Source organism: Ascidiella aspersa, chromosome 7 (assembly GCF_963924565.1).
Source record: "Ascidiella aspersa chromosome 7, kaAscAspe10.2, whole genome shotgun sequence".
Classification (NCBI taxonomy): domain Eukaryota; kingdom Metazoa; phylum Chordata; class Ascidiacea; order Phlebobranchia; family Ascidiidae; genus Ascidiella; species Ascidiella aspersa.
The window spans coordinates 30,535,878-30,553,516 of NC_139453.1; the positions used below are offsets into that span (position 1 = coordinate 30,535,878).

At 36.1% G+C, this 17,639-nt stretch overlaps 2 protein-coding genes across 2 annotated transcripts; both read right to left on the reverse strand.

Annotated features, from left to right (window-relative positions):
* Nucleotides 1-828: 828 nt before the first annotated feature.
* LOC146138930 (cathepsin L-like proteinase) lies at nucleotides 829-4,678 on the reverse strand. Its single transcript, XM_083394734.1, has 7 exons — nucleotides 4,648-4,678; nucleotides 4,336-4,472; nucleotides 3,906-4,070; nucleotides 3,180-3,356; nucleotides 1,714-1,873; nucleotides 1,246-1,348; nucleotides 829-988 (listed from the first exon to the last, which is right to left on the reverse strand). The coding sequence occupies exons 1-7, from the start codon at nucleotides 4,676-4,678 to the stop codon at nucleotides 832-834; spliced, it is 930 nt and encodes a 309-aa protein (XP_083250860.1). The 3' UTR covers nucleotides 829-831.
* Nucleotides 4,679-8,040: 3,362 nt separating this feature from the next.
* On the reverse strand, nucleotides 8,041-15,102 carry LOC146138931 (cathepsin S-like). The gene is made up of 7 exons (XM_083394735.1): nucleotides 14,976-15,102; nucleotides 14,658-14,794; nucleotides 13,753-13,923; nucleotides 12,837-13,016; nucleotides 10,050-10,209; nucleotides 8,699-8,801; nucleotides 8,041-8,197 (listed from the first exon to the last, which is right to left on the reverse strand). Exons 1-7 carry the CDS (start codon nucleotides 15,004-15,006, stop codon nucleotides 8,041-8,043), a joined length of 939 nt encoding a protein of 312 aa, XP_083250861.1. The 5' UTR covers nucleotides 15,007-15,102.
* Nucleotides 15,103-17,639: the final 2,537 nt, after the last annotated feature.

Below are 17,639 nucleotides of genomic sequence, written 5' to 3' on the forward strand. Positions count from 1 at the left end.
AGAAGTTTTTCTGCTTACACTTGTAATTATACTGAAAGAATGTTAAAAAACAGTTACAAAAATCAACTAAAAAAATCCCCGAAACGCAAAGAGGGTATTGCAATTTAAACAACAAAAGTGCAAGAAAAAATATTTCACATATTATACTGTCGAAACTTCGTACATTTGGCAAGATAAAGGAACCGTTTTATAGATGCTTGTCCAACAACGTTTGCTATCGAAACTAAGTTTTTCGCTTGTCAAGAATTCTTAACCAAGATGGCGATCGGGTGGAGGCATTGTGACGTAGCCAATTATGACGTCACGCTATCGATCTGTCGAAACCATCTGAGAATATTGGCGGAAAAATGCTTTGCTCAAAGCGATTGGTAGAAAAAATCATTATAAACACATAAATAAAAGTAAAAAATGTAGTACATTCTGGTGTTTAGCCCATTTAAGTGAATCGTTCCTGAATCTCAACTGACTTAAGCTTAGCAATTGAGTTCGAATGATCTATATAGTAATTATACTGTGTTAGTTGGCGTGGCTAAAATAAACCTAGCTCTTTCAACGATGTTCCTAAGGATAGACATCATGTGAATATTCGTGCAGATAATAATTAGTTTATGTTCTCACCTTTCCTCACACTTAATGACAGAATGTTTGGCTTGATTAGGTAAATATTTATTATTTTAATTATTAAAGCAGGTTTAGTAAATATTTTACGTTAAGATACAGAGGTTATGCAACGTTCAAAACAAAAACGGTTATGCGACTTGCGGAGGGTGAATTTTTTGTCTCCAAAGGAAAGCGTGGTAAAGCTATGTTACAAATAATACAGCAAAATAGTTAATTTTCTTCCGACTTATCAACTTCATTATCCCCGGTTTGCGATATCTGCTCGTTCTGGGCTATAAAGGCAAAGCAGCCGTGATTTCCAATCTGCATAAGGTTAACTCCTCTCTTCAGCAGAGCGTAGCCATCACCTCCCCAACCAGTTCCCCAACTGTATAACAGAAGAAAAATATAAAAGTTGTTATAAAAGTAGGTTCCGTGCTTTTTGTTTATTCACTAAAGCTTTTGCATGGCCGTAGTAAAATATCGATTTTCTGTCTCTTTAATGCAAATGAACTGATGGCCCACCTGGTTGAAATACTTCATTCGCAACCTCAAAATTCTACTTACACATTCTCTTTTTTTTGTAACATAGGTCTATTTATGACGTGGATTTGTTCCCTCAAGAGGATTACAAATCGACTTTACCTGTTTTTGATGATCCAGTAATCAACGTTTTGATCATTGGTTCCGTATCCTACAACTAGCACAACATGCCATCCTGTACCTGGTTCTGTTGAATCGTACACGTCTGCAAAGGAAATCATTTTCTGGGTAAGTGTCATCAATATACGGGGAGGAATCTAGGGTTTTTGTTTGTCAATTTTAGTAGTATATTTTAGATCACTCATTTGAATTGGAGATGACTTGCTCTAATAATGAGTTGACTTGGGTAGTTGATGACTTGAACTGGGACTTCACTTGTTATTTTTGGATAGATTTGACTTAGATTTAAGTTCTTTCACAAATGAGTAATGACTAGATTGAGACTTAAGTCATTTCAAACTGAGTGATTTACAACACTGAGACAGAAAGATGGTCTGGTGCACATCTGGATCCGCCCCTGTATGTTTTTCATAGTTTAATAAAAAGAGTAAGAAAACTTTATCGAAATACCTATATCGTTTGTGATGAAATGAAAGGTTCTTGGGATGTGGATGGCGACCGCTGTTGGACCACTTAACAAAACCACTGATACCAACTCGGGTTCGGTATTGGCTGTCATAGTTCGTACCACTTTCACCTCGGCAGCCTTGTTTAACTGACAAGGCCCTTTCTGAAAACAATATTTCCTTTTTGCGTGCAATACAATATGTACGGATGTGTAATGTAGCATGAAAATGAATGTCAAGGTCACAAAGGGCAAGTAAATTGACATCATCGTAATGCCAAAGTTAGATAAAAATTTAAATGAGATTTGCAAATATTTCTGTTACATACAAGTACGTATCGAAAAGTTTTTATCAAGATAATGTCAATTTACTCGACTTTTGTGACTTTGACATTAATTTTCAAGCTACATTCAACTTACTTTCTTTATATCATTTCAGAAAATTTAATTGTGGTGACATATTAGGGATATTTGATACTAGATATTGTGTTCTGATAACCGATATTCTGTAGAGAAATTATCGCGATTCGATAATGAATGCTATATTCTAAAACAAGCTCAACAAATGGCATTTAAACGTTCAAAGTTATTTTTTGGCAGGTTATTACGCCTAAATTTGCCTTAATTTCACTTACCTCCATTCAGTTACCTGTAGTTTTAAATTTACCACTCTTGAGTAGAAATCACAGCGGATGAAAACATGGCTTGTATTAATAAATATAGTAGGGGTCGGCAAACTCTGATCCGCGCCCTAAATGTGGGTCTTTTAGCGATTTTTAAAATGGATGTTGGCTTTCAAAAATAATGCTGTTTGGTGGGTTTCGTGTTGTTGTTGTTGCTGGGTACTGATTCTCCCGTTCTAGGATTGTCAAGATTTTTTTGTGGACCTGTTCATCGCAAGCTACTTTTTAATGGTTTAGGTTTATTGTTGAGTTTATAACAACAATAAATTAAGAGGGAGAATATGGGTTACGTAATACGCTGATTTGGGTCCAAAAATGTGAAAGTGAAATGGAGTCTTAATACATTCAGTGCAAAACCGTTTTGATTGAACAAAACTGTTTTCTTTGATAAATTAATTATTTCTTAAATACACACTAACATTTCAATACGGCGTTTGGAACAGCACATGCTGTTATGTTTACTGAAGAACTTGTACACCCCAGACAACGCAATACACTTAACTTATATAAGCAAACACCGTGTGGTGCTGGTAAATGAGCTATAAACGGTTAACTAATTAGTACCTCACAGTAAAGATTATCGAGAGAAATATTTGTTATGTTGCCAAGAGTAGAAAATAGTATCTTACAGGCTATGCACGATTAAATAAATGTTGTGCCGTGTATTGTACACTCGAGTCAGTCCTGTTTATTTATTATGATACCTGATCATAATTGACATGATTTTTTTGGTTGATAATAATAATACTAGAACTTGCACTCAGACATATTTGTTAGTTTCAGTCTACCTTTCCCTTATAAGGGTAGTTTTCATTTGTAGCCAAACCGTTTTTGGCGTATTCGAAGCATTTGTAAGGGGTGCCTCCATTGCATCCATAATTGTCGGAACAATCAACAAGTTGCTGGGCGCTCAGGCTCATAAATCGTTTATTCCATCTTATGTTTTGTCCTTCCAATACACCGACCTAAAACAATACTATGTTAACCATTGAACACATTCGTTCTTGAATATTAATATCTGATGATTTGTTGGCGATGGCTGGCAAATTTAAACTTACTTTCTTGTAATATTTCCCGTTGCGCGAAATATGTACCTTACTTATATTCGCAAATACTGCAATCAAATTATTTTATACCTTATATATCAAGGAAAATCTCTTCGGTTAGTTTTAATGGCTTCAAAAGTTGGGTTAAAATTTTACCCTGGGGCCTTTAAGCCAAGCAGACGTCACACATTTATGGAAAGTACATAAATCTAACAAAAATGCAATCTGGGATTATTTAGTTAAATAAACCCGGGCCTAACACAAAAATTAAATAATGTGTTGACAATTTAATGGTCACTAAGCGAAAAACCATAATTCAAATGAGCGTATAGCTTTTTTCAATATAATTAAAGTTTAATAGAATCGCAAATTGGCCACACAAGTGACCCTGCTTCTCAAGTACTTCAAACATTTCAGAAAAACCTAAAACTTTCAGGAAGGGCTAGAATTTTTTAGGTTAAAACTTACGGCTGCGAAGGCGTAGCAGCTTCCACACTGGCCCTGGTCCTTCACAGATGTGACATAGCCATCGTCTTTATAGTTCACAGATGTACTTGTATCAGTTGCTTCTTCCATAGGGGGCGCTGTCGAGTCTGTTATAATTTCACCAGGGCTGTCCATCAATGGTGGTCCCTAAATAAGGTGTTCGTAACAAAATTTATTCTATCATTTTGGTCGGGTCTGAGCAATGAATAACAATATAATATAGGGATTGAAACTGTTAACGTGCAACAATTCCGACAAATACCGATTTAAAAAAACGTTCAATATAAAAATGTAATTTTAAATCAAGTCATTTGATTTTAAACCAATTACTAAATTCTAAGTAAAATCATTTTGAAAAAGTCATTTACCCAAATAAGTCTAAGTTATTGCGCTTAGGATGTTAAGAAGTCACCTGTACAGCAAACTTGTTCATTCCAAGTCGATAGGAAACCAGACCCTGGTCGTGCTTTAGGTTGTGAGCTGTAACTTCAGCAAGAGTTGCTTCCCACACTCGCTTCTTCTCCGCATCTTCTGCTGCTGAGAAGCCTCCTAAATGACAAAACAACATTCTGGCAAGTTTGTTGTTAAGGCTTTTGCACCAAGTAAATGTTTTGCCACGCGTTTTGAAACATGAATTTGTTTTTTATTAAAGTGAAACAATCACTATGCTTATAGAATGATTTTGTTTTAAACCCTTTTAATTCTAACGTGTTACGAGGTTTACCATATTCTTGTTTCCATGATTCCCAATCCATTCTGTCAATAGTCGATCTTAATTTACTTTCAATACAATTTCTTTAGACTCAAATCTTGCAAAAAATCATGTTGTAATGAAGAAGATAAATAATATATTATATAGAATATTGACCTTTCATTCATACTTAGATTGTAATAATCCCTAATGCCCCTCCGTAATACATAATAAAGGTGTTATTTTTAGCGCAAAACATTGCTTTTTCGCTTATCTGGAACTGCATTGATGAAGTTGAAGGTCTATGTGAAAACCCAACCCTCTCCTGCAAGCCAAACTTTCGACTAATTTCAAACTTGTCTGCTTGCAGTTTTATAGCGAGAGACCGTTTGCAAGACTGGAGTGTTTCGCTTGACTAGCGGTTCAAATAGAAGCAGTGTGCTCAGAGGAATTTGTTGATATAATATTTGTGAACTTTTTGCACACGAAAATTTTGCCCACCGGCGTAGGGGGCTAACCTGCCTGGTGTTTTAGATGCTACGAACAAAAAGGCTTCGCTTGGCAAGGTTTCTAAAAATAGATGGCGCGCCGCCGCGGAATTTTTAAACAACGAAACTATGACGTCAAAAAGTAGTGAGGGTTTGAAACCATTTTCACTGGGCAGCAAATGCCTTACTACCTGAACTGTTATTCTGCGACTTTGCCGTTCAAAGTAGGCCTATAGTTAGTAGCCCTGTTATATTCCTAAATGCCATTAGGCTGTAACTGTCCCCAACTAGTTTTTGTCGTAAAACAGCAATGCGAATTAATACCATTAGAACTAACAGGGTTTATTAAATAAACGAATCATTTTTATTCAGGAAAGAGCAGGCGGATCCAAGAGGGTGTGGGGAAGACTTTATTTTTTGCCTATTATAACTTAATAAATACAAAAACTGTTCATTTTCTGCTCAAACCTAATTAAGTTTATAGAATGTATTTGCCCATTTTGATAAATCGTTGTTGACCCAGAACCAGTGTTTTTAGAGGAATTTGTTGATGTAATGTTTGTGAACTGTTTTTAGCACGAAAATTTTGCCCCGAAACTCGACAGCACATATTTGTGGCATCCCCCTGATTATGAAACCTTCGTAGGGGGGCTACCCTGCCAAGTGTTTAAGATGCTTTCGAAACTAGAACGCTTCGCTTTAAAATTTTCAAGTGGTCGATGACGTGCGTGCGGAGGCATTGTGACGTAACGAAACTATGACGTCACGCTAGCCAAGAATCGAAACCATTTTGACTGGATTTTATTGACTGCTGTACTAGGTTTCCGAAACGTCTCTTCCTGTATCTGTGCTAAAACCAGTTTTTTTGTTGTTTTAATTTATTGTTTACTAAAGCATAATAAGAGACCTCAACTATGTTGCACTCAATCCTCGTAACATCTTAAAACAAGCTTATATAGGAATCCGTGAACAAATTTTAACTTTTTGTAGCCTTGTTAAAGTAAGTTATGTCAGGTGGGTCTTTTTATTATGTCAGATGTCAAAAATTCAATAAACAGGTAAAAGTTAAACGTTGAGAAATATAAAGAAGTTAAATAACTCCAGTCTAAAAACATGCATGTGACTTTTGTGGAGATTTTGTTGAGTGCCAAAATATTTAAAAATTTATATTGAAAAATAAAGAGGAGTATATATATATAGAGAGTAATTTTTACCGCAGGCCGCATGAGAAACATAGAATGTTGTGATAGGCCGGGTTAAAAAATAGAATCTTGTATACATTTAAAATTCCGTCATACTGCGAAGCCATCAAACAACTTATATTAGAATATGGTGAGTTTTGTAATACAAAAGTGTGCCTATTTTGTTTGAAAATCCAATTTTAATTCAGATTTAGAGGGGGCGTGACGCATTGAGCACAGATAAAATATATGCACATTGCTCGTTACAATGGCGCTATCAAGTTGTGTGGCCGTTAACCGATTAACCGAACAGCTGCAAGGTAACTAATCTTTAAGTTTCCAATGCTTTAAGTTTCCAATGTCTGATTATAAAAATCCACACAGTTTTTGTTGGCTGGTATGGGGAAGCCGGCCAGGCCGGCAAGCAACTAAACCTTTCTGTATTTAACTGGCGACCAACAGGTTATATCGAAACGCCAACACATAAACATATTTACACTTCGCATGACGGAAACACGTTACGTGTCATAGCACGAAAAACCTTTTTTAGGGCAGCGGAAATATGTGTCATCACATAACGGCGCGTTTTGCTGGGAATGTTTTGGTTTAGCAAGTTCTTACGAGCGGCAAAATATATCGCACGAAGCGCGAAAACAATTAAATTATATTATTTGAAACAGGAAACAGAAAGAGCTATTCGGGGCCATGACTGGATTCGACTTTAAAATGCCGAAACTTCGTCCATTTTGGTGAATTTTTCAGTTAAGAACCATTATTTAGCTGCCTGTTCATTGATGTTTGCTATCGAAACTAATACTTTTCACTTGACAAGAATTCTTAATCAAGATGGCGATCGTTTGGAGGCATTGTGACGTAACCAAACTATGACGTCACGCTAGCGATCTATCGAAACCATCTGAGCATTTTGGCGGGAAAATGCTTTGCACAAAGCGATTGGCAAAAAAAATCATTATAAACACATAAATAAAAGTAAAAAAATTTAGGTAGCTGTTTGAGGAAAATGATTGGCAAGTGCGTACTCTGCTATTCTATCAAATTTCAGAATTTTTTATTTATGTAAGTTTAACAACATTAAATTAATATCAGCAAGGAAGTTTATAGCCTACTATGCGTGTTCCGCAAAACTTCACAGGCAATATTCTGGTCCTTAACCCATTTTAGTTATTCGTTCCTGCTTCTCAACTAAAGCTTAGCAATCGAGTGCGAATGATCCATTTAGAATATGTCGGGATTGTTTTTCTACTTTTATGTTTCAACAACGGAGTCTTCGGAATAACTGTTCTTGGAATATAAATACATTACTTAATGTTTTTCTTGCCGCAATTGTATTAAGATTGGTAGATTTGTCATATTAAAAATCTTCAACGTGCTTGCTTTGATATACGAACTTTATGGTACTGACATAGTATTTGTAATGTGTTATTTGACATGGCTAACATAAACGTAGCTCTTTCAACGATGTTCCAAGGGATAGGCATGATATGAAAATTATTGAAGCTAATAATTACTTTATGTTCCTACCTTTCCTCACACTTCATGACAGAACGTTTGACTCGGTTAGATAAATACTATTTTTTTTAATTTAAAGCAGATTAAGCAAATATGTTACGTTGAGATGCAGAGGTTATACAACGTTCAAAATAAAAACGATTATGCGACTTACGGAGGGTGAATTTCTTAAGTCTCAAAAAGGGAAGTGTGGTAAAGCTCCGTTACAAATAATACAACAAAATAGTTTAATTTTCTTCCGACTTTTCAGCTTCATTATCCCCGGTTTGTGATGTCTGCCATTTCTGGGCTAAATAAGCAATGCCGCCGTAATCTCCAATCCTACAACACTTCACTCCTCTTTTCATCAGACAGTAGCCACCGCCTCCCCAAGTAGTCCCCCAACTGTGAAAATAAATAGGCATCTTAATACCAGAAAGTCTGAATACTTCTGCAAGATATTTTCTGCATTTGTATCGTTTGTATAGGTTGTAGTATGTTCGACAACTGTGTAACAGAAGCAAAATATAAAAGTTGTTATAAAAGTAGGTTCCGTGCTTTTTGTATATTCACCAAAGCTTTTGCATTAATTTCATGGCTCTAGTGTATGCCAGTGCTTTCCAATCGGTTGTATTATACGCCCATGGGTGTACCAGACTTTTAAAGGGTCTACCATTTTGATGGCTTTATTGGGATGTTAGAAGATTCTGCGATTCAATAAATCTACGTTCGTGAATGAGTCTGATAGCAGAGTGCAACATAAATAATTGCTTTTTGCGAGGGGCACTCAAAAGGACGTACACAACCTTTTAATTCTACGTACACATTCTCTTTTTTGTTACTTAACTGTATTTAAGTGTTGAATTTTACACGTTGTTCTTTCTGTGGTTAACAATTAGACTTCACCTGTTTTTGATGATCCAGTAATCAACGTTTTGATCATTGGTTCCGTATCCAATAACCAGCACAGCATGCCATTTTTCACCTGGCTCTGTTGAGTCGTAAACGTCTGTAAAGGAAATCATTTTTGTCATGAGTGTCATAAATATGCGGGGAAGAATCCAGGATTTTTGTTAGGGATTTGGGCATAAATAAACTAAGACGCCACAAAGTTACGTCAAAACGCTAAATTATAAAACAACTAATCTTAAAAACGTAATAAGAATATCGAAGCCCATACACAAGTAGGTATCATTTTGAACGTTTCGAATAATTCATTATTCATTTTTAACATAGGGAGAACTCACTGATGGTAAGTGTATATATAGTGCTAAGACAGACATCAGAAAGAAGGAAACGTGGATAGATACATAATCTAAACCGGGTGTGCGGCGATTAGAAGGTAGGTCGCCGATAGCAGTTAAGGCCATCCACGTGATCAGATGTTGAAAAGATAGAGTGGTATAGAAGCTTAGTCTGCGTTAATAATCTTAAAAACATCTGCTATTCTCGAGCGAACTCGAGCGAAAATATGCAACTGAAATCCAGTCTAGTCCTCCTTCCAATTAGAAAAACATTCAATTTAAAGAATACGTATTCGCACATTGCTCAAAATTTGGCCATTTATAGTCTAAAGTTCAGTACTTAGTTTAGTCTTTATCATTGATATGCAACCAAAGTCTTTGTTTTTATCATTCGAATTCAGGCAGATTCTAAAATTCTGACTATAGTCTACTATATAATCAGTTCCACTTAGTAGTTTATGAGTTCACACTGCAGACAATGCTTTAGTACGCAAGACACCTTTGGGCTGAAAGGATTTCCTTAAAGGGGAAACAATACTGAAGACAGAACTGTGTTGTAATGATTTAAATCAACGATTTGTTGTGTGGTAAAATGACTTGACTTAAGTCTATTGGACACAGACTTGACTTTGGACTTAAGTCACGACTTGGGTTAAAATTAAGTGTTTTTATTTTACATTTAGTTATAAAATTGAGGTATTTATTTAATGTTGCACGTAAAACAATTAGATTGCTACTTAGCGTATTTTCCTAGCTTTTAGTTGGCTTATTGACTTGTCCTAATAATGACTTGACTTTGGTATCCGATGACTTGGACTGGGACTTGACTTGTTATTTTTTTGGAAAGATTTGACTTGGATTTAAGTTATTTCACAAATGACTATACTGAGATTTAAGTCATTTTAAACTGACTTGTTTACAACACTGAGAAAGAAAGACGGCCTGGTGCACCCTTGTATGTTTTTCACTATTTAATAAAATAAAAAATGTACCGAAAAATTTTATCGAAATACCTGTGCCGTTTTTAAGGAGATGAAATGATCTTGGGATGAAGATTCCAACCGCTGTCGAACATTGGAAGGTAAGGTTGAAACCCAACGAGTTCTCGTTTCTGATCGCAATAATTTTTGCCACTTTTACCTCGGCAGCCTTTTTTAACTGGCACGGCCCTTTCTGTAAATATTCAAGGATCTGTAATGTAGCTTGAAAATGAATGTCAAAGCCGAAAAAGTCGAGAAAGAATTAATGCGATCTAAACGATTAGAAACTCCGAATGATAGAAATTGCGTTTCACTTAAAACTACTGCAGTCGACAACCAAATCAAATTAAACGGCGACGCATTTTTGCTTGGCAACCCATAAGTTAAGAAAAATGGCCTTACTATGCAATAAACGCCATATTAAGCTGCGTCCAACGTCAGACAAACCCGTAGCCCATTTGAAATATAAATTGCTTAGGCCTACTGTTTAAACTGTGACAACAAAGGCAATCTTTTGCAAACTCTGCCTAAATTTTGCGAGTTTTTAACAGTTTTTACTTCAAGAAGTTATAAATAGTAGCAATAAATTTCATAACATGTGGTGTGTTTTGGCGTTTACGTGTTGCCTTCGGGTCATCCCTTGACTGTTTGCCGCTGATTGTGTATGAAACAGGTTAACTTATTGCTTTCCCACAATTAGGACTGTCACTTTATACGGATTGAATCAACTGGCGTCGTATAAATTGTTATCGCTCTAATCTACGTGGCTGTAAAAAATCGAATTAAATTTTTCGTCTTGTGTGTTAAATTACTCTTTTTACACAGTTTTTTTGTACAATGCAACAAAGTATGAAACCAAACACAATGTTGTGTGCATCCAAACTGCATCCAACGTAAAAATAATCCCATTTAAAAAAAGGCTTTATTATAACTGACGCAATAAACGCAGTATATACCAGTTTAATTCTACAAAAGGACTATTGGCGTTTTTTGTCGATATAAACCTAACAAATTAAAATGACAATAACCGCAATAGCTTGTGAAATCTATCTAAATTTTGCGCGGTTAGGCCTATACTAAATATTGTGACAATTTGACATGGAACCAAAGTGCAGCGTTGTGTGTTGTTTCTGTAATGGAACGACAACAAAACCCGTCTGCTGCACATAACACTTGTCTAGGCGTGTCATACAACTTTTAAATGACGAAAACCTGTGACATTTATCGGTCCAGAATTACTAACAAACGTAAAACTTTAAGTTGTAACAGCAATTGTTTAAACTTGCTTGATATTCAAGGAAATAATTAAACTGTCTTAAAGGTAAGAAAAAAAGGAACACTAAACACGGATCTGTTCATATTCTTCAGTAGAAAGAGAGTGGCCCAAATAATAGATAAAAGATTCATTCTTTTATTAGCAAACGTTTCGGCAATTTCTTTTGCCATCATCAGTGCGGTAAGTGAGGCTAAGATAAAAACGAGTCACTATATAGACGCTCGGACGTTTTAGAACGTTATATAAACAGAAAAGGAAGTCGCGAAGTAACGGTGATAAGAACTGCAACGGAAAAGTATACACGTATGGCGAAAGTAGGGCAAAGATAAGACAATGAGGTTAATGGGAAGCAACAGATACACGTAAGAGGGAATTCAATGTTGACACGGTCTCAGTCCCCCTGTATTTGTTTAATACTTAAATGGTATATTCGCGCAATTCCATCGTCGTGTTCATATTTTATTTTTAATTTATTACTAATTCCCTCTTACGTGTATCTGTTGCTTCCCATTGACCTCATTGTCTTATCTTTGCCCTACTTTCGCCTTACGGATGTAATTTTTCGTTGCAGTTCTTATCTCCGTTACTTTGCGACTTCCTTTTCTGTTTATATAACGTTCTAAAACGTCCGAGCGTATATATAGTGACTCGTTTTTATCTTAGTCTCACTTACCGCACTGATGATGGCAAAAGTAATTGCCGAAACGTTTGCTAATAAAAGAATGAATCTTTTATCTATTATTTGGGCTCTCTTTCTACTAAGAAAAAAACCTTTGAAAATAAAAGTTTACCCGTGACCGGTTTGCGACGGCGTTTGAGATGCGCGACTTTCTCTTTTCTCTTTCTCAGAAAGAGACTAGTTTTTTCTGTCTGGAAGCACATGACTTCCGGTATATCTTATTCAAATGGAATGATTATCCGGATCGATGTCTCTTGAAACCCGACTTGATTGGGATATAGAAATAAAGACATGCATCTTTTAACCCAAAAGTAAAGTTTATTAAGAAGCATTATGGGATTTCTTTTTGTTTTCTATCGCAAAGTGAAGTACTATGAGCGACGTTGCTCTGTCTGTCTCTTTAAGATATACCAGCGAGATATACCAGCGAGATATACCAGCGACCGACCGGCGACCATATGGCGGCGACAATAGACCGGCGACTTTGCCATGGTTATGATAAATATGTCGTCATAGTGCACCGGGAGACATTAGACTAACCGACTCGGTTGATCGATTAGCGATTATGTTGCCAGTAAGGTTAGATTAGACAACAACTAGTTGATGTTCAACTGAATAACACTTCCCATATGGTTGATAAAGAACGATTTTACAAGGGATAGGTCACAGTCCTTGCAATCGTATTCATTTAGTTGGTTATAAGGATTTTTTTTGTAAAATTAAACGCAAAAGGTAGCAAGTATTTGCAATCACGACAAAAAAATCTTGGTTTCATTTCAAACATGTAGCACCAATATGACAGGTTCATATCAATAGGCCTATTACTGGAACTTGCACTCAGACATATTTGTTAGTTTCAGTCTACCTTTCCCTTGTAAGGGTAGTTTTCATTTGTAGCCAAACCATTTTTGGCGTATTCGAAGCATTTGAAAAAAGAGCCTCCATTGCATCCATCGTTGTCGGAACAATCAACAAGTTGCTGGGCGCTCAGACTCACAAGTTTGTGGGAAAAAAAAGCTGCGTTTTGTGTCTCCAGTACACCGACCTGAAACAACAATGTTCTAACCATTAAGCACATCTGTTCTTGAATACTAACATCTGTTAATTTGTTGGCGATGTCTGGTAAATTGAAACTTATATTATTTTACGATTCGCGAAATTTTCACCTCATTTTTAAAAGCAAGTCGTTTTATGTCTTAAATATCAAAGATAAGCTTTTTTACTCCTTGTGCCTTTAGGCTGAGCAGATGCCCCACATTTATGGTTAAGAACATAAATCATAAGCAGGGCAATTTGGCTTAATTTAATCTAATATTTCTTACCCTGGCTTAACCCAAACATTAACGAATGTTTTAAGAATTTAACGATCGCTGTTATGGAACTTATATTCATGTAATAATTACGTTTTGCGAAATATGCAACTCACTTACATCCGCCAAAACTTGAGAGCAAATCGTTTTATGCCTTAACTATCAAGGAAAAGCTTTTTTCGGTCAGTTTTATTTATAAGGGCATAAATCATTAAAACAGCGCAATCAAGGATAATTTAATAATACTTACCCTTGCCTAACACAAAAATTATAAACAATGTGTTGAGAATTTCATGGTCGCTGAGCGAAAAACCCTAAAGGCCTAATACAAAATAGCCTTTTTCATTAATTAAAGTTTTATAGAATCGCAAATTGCCCACACAGGTGGTCCTGCTTCTCAGGTACTTCAAACATTTCAGAAAAACCAACAAACTTTCAGGAAGGGCTAGATTTTTTTAGGCTAAAACTTACGGCTGCGAAGGCGTAGCAGCTTCCACACTGGCCCTGGTTCTTCACAGAAGTAACAAGGCCATCGTCTTTAAGGTTCAAATATGGTTTGGATGTCGCATAAGTTGCTTCTTCAATAGGGGGCGCTGTCGAGTCAGGTGGAATTTCACCAGGGCTGTCCATCAGTGGTGGTCCCTAAACAAATTGTTTTTAAGAAAATTGATTCTATCACTTTAGTCGAATCTGGTGCAATTTCACCAGGCTGTCCATCAGTGGTGGTCCCTATTCAAATTGTTCTAAACGTTAAAAAAACTAAATTGAGAGAATCATCGGAGTATGAGCAATACAAATTTACAAAAACTCAACATATAGCGACCAAACATTTACATGACAGACAAAACGTTAGATAACGAAATCATGATTTTATAAAAATATGTATAACGAAAACGAAAACAAGAGTTAAACGTGGATAATGATTTTTGTTCAAAATAATTTCACCTCAATTCTACACGGATCTTTTCACTTAAATTTATTGTAGCGAAATAATCCAGTGTTGGATTTTAAAATGAATTAAGTCCCAGTCAAGTCATATGCAAAATAAAAAAAAATTCAAAAAAATACTAAGTCAAGTCCCAATCGAAATGATTATTATTAGAGTAGTTTCCAATTCAAGTCATTGCGTAATAATAAAACAGTAAGGCATTATAATTGGAAAAACTATATTATTATAAGCAAAGAGTAGCAATATCATATGGGGTCAATCTGTTTTACGTGTAACAATTCCAATAAATAACCCGACTTTAAAAAACGTTCAACATAAAAATTTAATTTTAAACAAAGTAATTTGACTCAATGACAAAAGTCCAAATAAAGTCATTTGAACAAATTAGTCTTTTTAAGTTATGGCACTTATGCTATTAAGAAACCACCTGAACAGCAAACTTGTTCATCTCAAGTTGATAGGAAACCAGACCCTGGTCGTACTTTAGGTTGTGAGCTGTCACTTCAGCAAGAGTTGCTTCCCACACTCGCTTCTTCTCTGCATCTTCTGCTTCTGAAAAGCCTCCTAAATGACAAACAACATAATTGCAAGTTCAACTTTAAGGCTTTTGCACCAAGTAAATGTCTTTGCCACCTAAATTTTATATGAAACATAAATTCGTTTTTCATTAAAAAAATTAAACATTTCTTTGAACTCAGATTAATTGTTTTATACCCTTTTAATTTTATAGTATTAAGAGGTTTACCATATTCTTGTTTCCATGATTCCCAATCCATTCTGTCAATACTCGATACTAATTTACTTTCAATTCAATTTTCTTCAGAGTCAAATGTTGCCAACTTTAATATTGTAACAAAGAAATCTAAATCTTACAATATATAGAACATTGTTGCCCAAACCATGATTAGATTGTAATAAGCCTAAATCCTTCTCCGTAACACAAAACAAAGATTTTGCACTAAACGTTGCTTTTTACTTATCTGGAACTGCATTGATAAACACTATAAACTCTATTTTAAAACCCAGCCATCTTTTACAGGTTAAACTTTGCTGACTGCACGACAAACTTTCGACTAATTTCGAACTTGCCGGTTTGCAGTCTTATAGCGAGAGGCCGTTTGCAAGACTGGAATGTTTCGCTTGACCAGTGGTTCAAATAGAAGCAGTGCGCTGAGACGAATTTGTTAATGCAATGTTTGTGAGCTATTTGAAACACGGAAATTTGGCCCGAAAGTCGGCAGCACATATTTGTGGCATCCCCCCTGATTATGAAACCGTCGAAGGGGGGCTACCCTGCCAGATGAGTTAAGTGCTACGAACAAAAAGGCTTCGCTTGGCAAGGTTTCTAAAAATAGATGGCGCGCCGCCGCGAAATTTTAAACAACGAAACTATGACGTCAAAAAAGTAATGAGGGTTTGAAACCATTTTCACTGGGCAGCAAATGCCTTACTACCTGAACTGTTATTCTGCGACTTTGTCGTTCAAAGTATAGTGAGTAGCCCTGTTTATATTCCTAATGCCATTAGGCTGTAACTGTCCCCAACTAGTTTTTGTCGTAAAACCGCAATGCGAATTAACACCATTGGAACTAACAGGGTTTATTAAATAAACGAAAGGAATCAATTTTTATTCAGGAAAAAGAAAGGGCGGATCCAAAGGGGTGTGGGGAAGACTTAATAAATAAAAAAACTGTTCACGCTCTGCTCAAACCTAATTAAGTTCATAGAATGTCTTTGCCCATTTTGATACATCGTTGTTAGCCCAGAACCAGTGTCTTTAGAGGAATTTGTTGATGTAATGTTTGTGACTTTTTGCAGCACGAAAATTTTGCCCCGAAACTCTGCAGCAAATATTTGTGGAACCCCCTGATTATGAAACCTTCGTAGGGGGGCTACCCTGCCAAGTGTTTAAGATGCTTTCGAAACTAGAACGCTTCGCTTTAAAATTTTCAAGTGGTCGATGGCGTGCGGGCGGAGGCATTATGAAGTAATGAAAGTATGACGTCACGCTAGCCAAGAATCGAAACCATTTTGACTGGATTTTATTGACTGCTGTACTAGGTTTCCGAAACGTCTCTTCCTGTACCTGTGCTAAAACCAGATTTTTTGTTGTTTTAATTTATTGTTTACTAAAGCATAATAAGAGACCTCAACTATGTTGCACTCAATTCTCGTAACATCTTAAAACAAGCTTATATAGGAATCCGTGAACAAATTTTAACTTTTTGTAGCCTTGTTAAAGTAAGTTATGCCTGGTGGGTCTTTTTATTATGTCAGATGTCAAAAATTCAATAAACAGGTAAAAATTAAACGTTTAAAGAAGTTAAATAACTCCAGTCTAAAAACATGCATGTGACTTTTGTGGAGATTTTATTGAGTGCCAAAATATTGAAAAATAAAGAGGAGTATATATATAAAGTATTTTTTACCGCGGCTGCATGAGAAACAGAAGATGTTGTGACAGACCGGGTTAAAAAATAAAATCTTGTATATATTTAAAATTCCGTCATACTGCGAAGCCATCAAACAACTTATATTAGAATATAGTGAGTTTTGTAATACAAAAGTGTGCCTATTTTGTTTGAAAATCCAATTTTAATTCAGATTTAGAGGGAGCGTGACGCATTGAGCACAGATAAAATATATGCACATTGCTCGTTACAATGGCGCTATCAAGTTGTGTGGCCGTTAACCGATTAACCGAACAGCTGCAAGGTAACTAATCTTTAAGTTTCCAATGCTTTAAGTTTCCAATGTCTGATTATAAATCCACACAGTTTTTGTTGGCTGGTATGGGGAAGCCGGCCAGGCCGGCAAGCAACAAAACCTTTCTGTATTTAACTGGCGACCAACAGGTTATATCGAAACGCCAACACATAAATATATTTACACTTCGCATGACGGAAACACGTTACGTGTCATAGCACGAAAAACCTTTTTTAGGGCAGCGGAAATATGTGTCTTCACATAACGGCGCGTTTTGCTGGGAATGTTTTGGTTTAGCAAGTTCTTACGAGCGGCAAAATATATCGCACGAAGCGCGAAAACAATTAAATTATATTATTTGAAACAGGAAACAGAAAGAGTTATTCGGGGCCATGACTGGATTCGACTTTAGAAATATTGGTGTATACATATGTGCTACAAGCAAGCATATAGAATGTCGAGTTTGTTTTTACTCAGGTACGAACAACAAGGCGCGGGCCGGATTAAATTGCTTGGCTGGCCAGATGTTGCCCACCTCTTGTATAGCTGATATCCAAACACGGCAAGACTGGAGTGTTTTGCTTGACTAGTGGTTCAAATAGAAGCAGTGTGCTCAGAGGAATTTGTTGTTGTAATGTTTGTGAACTATTTCCAGCACGAAAATGTGCCACGAAAGTCGGCAGCACATATTTGTGGCAGATGT

Bases quoted from the DNA above. Each gene is read 5' to 3' on its own strand.
- LOC146138930 (XM_083394734.1), bottom strand. From the start codon at position 4,678: ATGGATTGGGAATCATGGAAACAAGAATATG. The intron at 3,357-3,905 runs GTAAGTTTTAAC...GTATTGTTTTAG, and splicing joins GCTGCTACGCCTTCGCAGCC to GTCGGTGTATTGGAAGGACA. The intron at 989-1,245 runs GTAAAGTCGATT...TCTGTTATACAG, and splicing joins TACTGGATCATCAAAAACAG to TTGGGGAACTGGTTGGGGAG.
- LOC146138931 (XM_083394735.1), bottom strand. From the start codon at position 15,006: ATGGATTGGGAATCATGGAAACAAGAATATG. The intron at 14,795-14,975 runs GTAAACCTCTTA...TTTGTCATTTAG, and splicing joins ATCATGGAAACAAGAATATG to GAGGCTTTTCAGAAGCAGAA. The intron at 13,924-14,657 runs GTGGTTTCTTAA...CAATTTGTTTAG, and splicing joins TGAACAAGTTTGCTGTTCAG to GGACCACCACTGATGGACAG.